Here is a 7,739-nt window from a genome sequence, read left to right on the forward strand (position 1 = left end):
TCCTGACCTCTAAAAGTAGAAGTCTGGAAAGTGCTAGAATGCAGGATTTTGATGGCATTTTATGATCCATTTTATGATTCCTGTTGTAGACAACAGAAAAAGTAGCATTAATAGGTTCTCTTTACTCCCATCCAAGAAATCTATTTAATAAAAATAAATCAAAAAATAAAAAAGAGAGAATTGAAAGCAGGAGCCAGATATAGCTTTAAACCTGGGTGTGCTTGGAGTGGGCCCCCCAGAGCGGCAAGGGGAATGAGGGGCACTAGGGCAGTGGAACCCAGCCCATTGGGAAAGCCCAGCCCTGATGGGAGAGCCAGGCTGCATCCAGGGAAGGAGGGGATGGGGGGTTAAGGGTCTACTTCTTCTGTTTGTCAAACCCAGTGAAAACCTTTGTCAAAGCAAACATTGGAGACTTTAAGAACCAATATAAGTGAAAATAGGTTTTGGTAAGAATTTGGAAATCTCTAGAGGAAATAATGTTGAGTATATCAAGGAAAAGAAGCTCTCATAGTCAAGCATTTTCCCCCTGCGTTAATATCAGGAATAACTTCACTTACCCGTTGCCACATAATTTAAAACAACTGTAAAAGGCAAGCATCATGCAAGCAAAAATTAACATGATGAAGTCCTACTTTTCATTGTGATGAGTCAGAGTGTCTAAATTTGAGCAAATGCTCTATTAAGAATGAGTTCCTCATAATTAAGTAAAACATTTACTTGAGTTTATTGAATAGCATTAGATCAACAGGAAGCATTAAAGAATCAGGTACCAGAGACCAAGGGAAAAAAAAGTCTGTGCAAAAGATATGAGTAAGAAAAGTTCGTCAAAGCAAATGTATAAAAGAAGACATCTGACTATCAGTTTTTAAATGCTTTTCCTGAATATTCTACGAATTTAAGTCTGGAGATTGTTGAATGTTATTAGTTTTTGTCCAGGACAGTAAATCTCGTAAAAGAACTCTTTCAAATGAAAAGGACTCCATTTTTTTCAATAGTGAGCTTTTAAATGGAAGATAGCTACTATGAGAGCCCTCTGTCTCTTATGAAATTCCCTGGGTTTCCCAGGCAGGTTTCAGTCTCTTATGGAATCCTGCTTTTCTTATGGTGTGAAATGATTGAAATGAATTCCATCATTTCCTTCTTAATTCAAGCCACATGTTCAGATTTGAGGTTTAAATTCTTGCTCCCCTAGTTTCTAGGAAAATTTAGTGTAAACAAGAGGTATACTATTCGAAGAAACCGATGTGATTTATTACTAAGTATCCTCAAGGAAACTTTCTTCCTGATTAATAAGAATGCAAAGTCCAAGTGTATAAGGGTACTATAATTTTTAAAAAGCTCAAGTTGGCCACATCAGCTTCTGTAAGCTTATTTAACATATATTTTCATGCTTGCTTATATGGGGAAGTTCTTTTTCTTGGAAAGACTCAGCCAAATACAAAACTAAAACCCAGAGCAGGAGGAGGGGCATAGGCAGGTGTCCTTAGTAGGGATATTGGCATCAGTTGACTCTTTTCTTAAACACTGGAGCTCATGGAGTTGAAACAGCACTTTTTCTGTGAAATAAAAACAAAAACAAGAGAGTCATATTCACAGAGAGACTTACTAAAAACTGGTTTTCCTTAAAGATATCAAACAAGGACTGTTGTGCATATTGACTTTCCATTTAGTTTATTGAGCTACTGAAATGAGTCACCCTTACTCATTTGAAAAGTAATAATAGTGAAGAATGGATATTTGTCTTGGGAATTTCTCATAAATTTAAAATGGTCCCCATTTAGGGGCTTCTAGGTGGCTCAGTCGGTTAAGCATCTGACTTCGGCTCAGGTTATGATCTCACGGTTCGTGGGTTTGAGCCATGCACCGACCGGGCTGTCTGCTGTCAGTGCAGAACCCACTTCAGATCCTCTGTCCTCCTCTCTCTATGCCTCTGCCCCAGTCGTGCACTCTGTCTCTCTCTCAAAAATAAATAAACATTAAAAATAAATAAATAATTAAAATGGTCCCCATTTTGACTACCCATGAAAGGGAAGCCCTTCAGTACAAATTGGAATCTGAAAACCCTTGGGAAGTCTGACTTACCTCTGTAACATTTTTATTAATTTTAGTATCCATTTAGCTTGAGGGTTCAAGCATACAACTGACTTATTCTTCTTCCAAACTCTGGGGGGAAAGAAAAATAATAAAAATAAGGCAGTGTTACATTTTAGTCAATCCGGCCCTTAAGGAGAGTGGAGTAGAAAAATATTCCCGGATGAAGTGAAATTGGAGGTGGGCAGTTTGGGATCTGTGTGTGAGCCAGTGGAGCTGAAGATGAGGTTAACAGAATCTTATGTGTCAGGGGTTAATGCTTTGCTGACAATCTTTACATGAATTGGAGGTGGACCAAATAGCTGACTCTAAGATTGGCTCACTTCTAAATCTATATCACATTATCTTTATGTCCCATAAAATAGATGGTTGTCTGTTGAGCTTGGGAGAACAAAATAAACGATAGGAAACACTCTCTTGAGAAAATATTATTTGAAAAGCAGATCCAATGACATTTAATGTGGGAGAGGTTACAGAGCTGATCGCTCCGAGTGCCCCTGGCATTTTGTTGAACCTCTAGTTAGTGAGGCTTTCACTGCTCTGAGAGATTCGATAACAACAAAAGCAGCAACAATAATAGCTAATATTGATCAAGCACTTACAATGCGCCAATCACTATCCTCAGCAGGTAACATGGATTATGTCAATCTCACACAAGTCCTTTGCTAGAGAACTATTATTTCCTTACATTTAGATGAGGAACCTGAGGTTTAGAGAGTTTAAATAACTTGCCCAAGATGGCACGACAAATGCAAGGGCAGGGCAGCATTCGAATGAAGGTTATCTGCCTCCAGAACCCACACTTTTAGCCACCACTCTACATGGGCAGGATCTGAATAGTTATCAATAAGTGCCAGACACAGTGCTGAATGTTTTACCTGCAGTGAAAGATGTGAGGTCTCCCAGGTGATAGTGACCAGGGACACTCAACCCTGTATCGGGGTGACCTCTGAGCAAAACGATTTCTTCACCTTCACCTTAGCAAGAAGGATCTGTCCATCTAGCTTTGAAACTCCACCCTTGTAAATGAATCTTAGAGAGGTCAGAGGTCACAGCATTTTGGGGTTCTTGGGCAGAGTCTTCCAATTTGGTTTTTGAGTTCATGAGGGAAAATAGATTTCTGACCATCTGGACTCACAGCATTTTTAACCTGATTGCTATGTATTTCTTGTAATTTCCAGCTTTTGTTTCTATATCTGGTTAAAATTCAGAAATACAAAATTTGGTGACAAGATATAAAATCAAATTTTTGCCCCTTCAAAATGATTATTGTTAACGAAGAGAAAGTTGGGGTGCATTACTTCCTCAGGTTGAGAGGTAAGAGACTTGACTCATGACAGAGGAAATGTAATAAAAGAGAGAGAGAGAGAATCTCAGGTTTCTATGCAGCCAGAGGAACTGCTCTCAAGGTCATGGCTGGACTTGACATCTCTGAGTTTGAGGCCAATAATTGTGGGTTAGTTAGAACCTTTATCAGTGAAGACATTAGGAAAAGTATAATGCCTTTTTAATGAAAAATTTTTGCACACATTTTTGATATCCCATATTTCTTTTTTACAAGTTGAACACAAGTAGTGCGACACCCAAAGCCCATATCAAAATGGGACAAACAAAAAGTGGCTGATTACAAACATATCGAATGTCTAAAGAAGTACAGGGGCAGAGCTGCTAGTGAGAGTAAAGTCAGGAAATGTGGAGAAAGATGCTGTGCCTAATATGTCCACGAGCTGTGGATGCTTGGTTCATAAAGATAGATCTAGGAAGGAGAAATCAAAGTTCAAAGTAGTGATACACAAAAGATCTATAGGATTATTTAAAAAATGCAGTGTAACAATCCAACATTGCTTGTACCTGTGCTGTATGCCAGGTAAGGGATAAAGCATTGGGAGTAGAGAAACAAATAAATCTGATCCCTGTCTATAAGGAACTTAATTCTGGTGAGAGAGAGAATGGGAGAGAGAAAGAGAGCCACAAACCTGATTGCTTCAACACAGTGATGCTATAATAATCACAGCTAACATTTACTGAACATTTGTTACATTTACTGTTGTGCCAGGCACTATACTAGGGGCTTTGCATGCAATGTGTAAATTCTCATTTGATGTGCCATGGAAAATGTTATGATAGAAGTATCAACAGATTTCTCTGAAAGTACTGAAAAGGGTCACAGAAACAAGAGATCATGCTATTTCAGCTAAAGAAAATACCTATTAAACTTCTTGCAGCCACAACTGACTCCATAGCCTAACTCTTCAATCAGAGTAATGGTATCAACGTTGGTAGATCTTAAAGCTAAGGGACTGTCCCATAAAATAGATGTTCAGACCAAGGACTGTAGTGGGTACTTATTTTCTTGCTCTTTAACTTCTGGGGAACAAAGTGTCTGCTTCTGCTGGTGATTTGAATTTGGTAGGAGAGAAGAGGCTTGGAGGGGGAACACCTGGGTGGAGTCCTGGTTCTGTCCCTTTCTAAGGGTTTGCCTCAGGGCAGTTGGTTAACCTCCCTAAGCCTCAGTTTCTGCACCTGCAGATCAGTGATAACACTAGACGTAACTTAATGTCTGTTAAAGGAATATGATGAATGAATGTGAATAAAGCACTTAACTCAGGGCCGCTGCAAAGTAGGTACTTAACAAATATTATTGAGTCCCATTATTAGCTTGAGAGTTGTTAGCAACTCTCAAAATCAATCCCTTTGAGATTCTTGAATAAGAATACTATGCTGTACATATGAAATTAATGCAACATTGTATGTCAACAATACTAAAAAAATACTATATGGCAACATTTGATCTGATTTTCATTGGGAGAAAAGAATCACATAAATTTTTCTCCTGCAACTTACATGATTTCTTTGTTTGGGCACCCATTCCCAGGAGGCAAGACTTGAAGCTTTTCAATGAGTTGGATGGGGATAAAGGCTGAGGTTTCTTGGACACATTTACACTTTAAGTTTGTGTTAAAGGCCTCCAGAACACCTGTAAACACAATCAGTTATTTTAATCCCTTTGACATATAATTCATAACTTGAATTTAATTACTGATCTTTCATACGGTTTATTTGAAGATTTAAAAATTTCAAGTTGGCGCTTTTACCCAGATGCTTTTAGTTTGTGTATTTCTGCTTGTCTTGGCTTATTTTCGAACATTTTCTACCAAAACCTTAAAAATAAAATTAGCTTTCTAAAAGTATGACACCTATTGAAATTTGTGATAGCATTATATTGGTGCTCAGGTGATTGTATAATAAAATTTGAGAACCACTGCTCTGGGGACTTAAAACTCACTTATAATTCATACAGTGTAAAATCAACTGATTTGATCTTCCCTCCAAACACATAAAAACCAAAGACATGAATCCCTTACAGTGTCCCCAGAGTAGTAATAAGCTGTTCTCATCATGCTCACCACCCCCTTCCTTGTCTCTTCAAGGAAACACCACGGGAGATATATATACATATATATATATATATATATATATATATATATATGTATTTTAATACGATATATATATATATATATATATATATATATATATATATGTATTTTAATACGCTGGTCCTTCATCTCGGTTGCAAATTATTACCAACGAAAGCTGATAATAAAAATTCAAGACTATTTTTATTCAATAACAGAAGTCATTAGTACTAGATACTTTTATAAGTTACTCTATCTCATGTATTTTAATGAAGTCTACCCTCTTAAGCCCAGTGCCTAACACAATGCTTGACACATATTTGCAAATAAAAGGGCCCTGGTTCTCAAGGCATTTACAATTTGGTGGACGAAACAAATGAACAAAAACTAAAATGTCACAGAATGTTGTATTTCACACCCAGGATCCATACTACATTATGGGAACAGAGGACTTTGCCAGGGCAATGGGACAGCTTTATGGAGGAGGTGAGAGATGAAGTTCTTGAAGAATAAAAATAGCATGTGAAGCAAAATAATTGAAAAACAATGCCTTACACTTTAAGAGCAAAAATTTGTTTTTTATACCTGAGCAGACTATATCATTCAGACTATATCATATCAATCCAAGGCACATGCCTTGGATTTCCTCAGCTGTATAAAAACTTACAACTTCAACTAGATGTTTATCTATTTATACAATCGTCACCCCATTTAGACTTGGAAGTCTATGTCTTTGCAGAAAGCATGTACTTAAGTCCCCATGTTGTGCTTACAGTGGCTCACGTCAGAGCTAGCCAAATAGAATTGCACCAAACGTTCTCTGCAGGAGACCAACCTGTTGAGGTCAATTATCTTTAAATCCTATAAAGGGTTTAGTCGGAAGGGGTAGCACTGAAAGGCAGAGCCAAGAAGATATATACATGGAAAGAATTAGTTATAGCAGAGCTGAATCTGAAAAAGACCAGGAATAGACAAACCAACGATAAGTCACACGGACACTGAACTTCAGTATCTCTATCTATGGATAATAATTTTAACAACATAAGTGTCTCTAACCTCTAAGAGTTAAATCTCTAAGTATATTACTTTTAGAAACCTAGGAGTACTTAGGTAATCTCCCCCTTCCCATTTCAGTCATATTGCTCCCCATTTTTTAATTAAAAAAAAAAAAAGGAAAGAAATGCTGAAGACTATTTCTGCTCAAAGCACAATGAGAAGATAAGTGAAAGTTCTCACCATGGACTGGAGTGATGCTGTAGACCAACAGCATGAGAAGCAGAAATCCCAGGGAGAACCTCATTCTGCCTCAAGGTGGAGTTCAGACTTCAGCTCTGAGTCTAAACTGTGGGTTCTGAGGACAGAGATTCCTATTTATTTATACCAGTGAGGGCCCTCCCACTGCCTGTGTCTCCAATAGGTCAGCTGTGTCATCAGTTTTAAAAGTCCCCAAATATTGCTGAGCTTGCTTTTTTTTTGAACTCCCCTTGCAAATTTTATGAATTGGCTTCAAAGCACTTTAAGTATAATGAAATATGTCTTACAAATATAGATTATAAATGGCAGGGATGCTGCAGAAATTTGGGGGTGGGGAGAGAGGGAAAAGACATCAGACTGGAGGTTCTTTTTTTTTTATTTATTTATATATGAAATTTATTGTCAAATTGGTTTCCATACAACACCCAGTGCTCATCTCAAAAGGTGCCCTCCTCAATACCCATCACCCACCCTCTCCTCCCTCCCACCCCCCATCAACCCTCAGTTTGCTCTCAGTTCTCAACAGTCTCTTATGCTTTGGCTCTCTCCCACTCTAACCTCTTTTTTTTTTTTTTTTTTCCTTCCCCTCCCCCATGGGTTCCTGTTAAGTTTCTCAAGATCCACATAAGAGTGAAACCATATGGTATCTGTCTTTCTCTGTATGGCTTATTTCACTTAGCATCACACTCTCCAGTTCCATCCACGTTGCTACAAAAGACCATATTTCATTTTTTCTCATTGCCACGTAGTATTCCATAGTGTATATAAACCACAATTTCTTTATCCATTCATCAGTTGATGGACATTTAGGCTCTTTCCATAATTTGGCTATTGTTGAGAGTGCTGCTATGAACATTGGGGTACAAGTGCCCCTATGCATCAGTACTCCTGTGTCCCTTGGATAAATTCCTAGCAGTGCTATTGCTGGGTCATAGGGTAGGTCTATTTTTAATTTTGTGAGGAACCTCCACACTGCTT

General features: G+C 38.0%; 1 protein-coding gene across 1 annotated transcript; it reads right to left on the reverse strand.

The window, feature by feature from the left end:
* Window positions 1–700: 700 nt before the first annotated feature.
* On the reverse strand, window positions 701–6,894 carry CXCL13 (C-X-C motif chemokine ligand 13). The gene is made up of 4 exons (XM_025922360.2): window positions 6,744–6,894; window positions 4,936–5,068; window positions 2,083–2,163; window positions 701–1,556 (listed from the first exon to the last, which is right to left on the reverse strand). Exons 1-4 carry the CDS (start codon window positions 6,805–6,807, stop codon window positions 1,532–1,534), a joined length of 303 nt encoding a protein of 100 aa, XP_025778145.1. The 5' UTR covers window positions 6,808–6,894; the 3' UTR covers window positions 701–1,531.
* Between the last annotated feature and the right edge of the window lie 845 nt (window positions 6,895–7,739).

This window comes from Puma concolor, chromosome B1 (assembly GCF_028749965.1).
Source record: "Puma concolor isolate L17-30 chromosome B1, mPumCon1.1.hap2, whole genome shotgun sequence".
NCBI classification, from domain to species: Eukaryota; Metazoa; Chordata; class Mammalia; order Carnivora; family Felidae; genus Puma; species Puma concolor.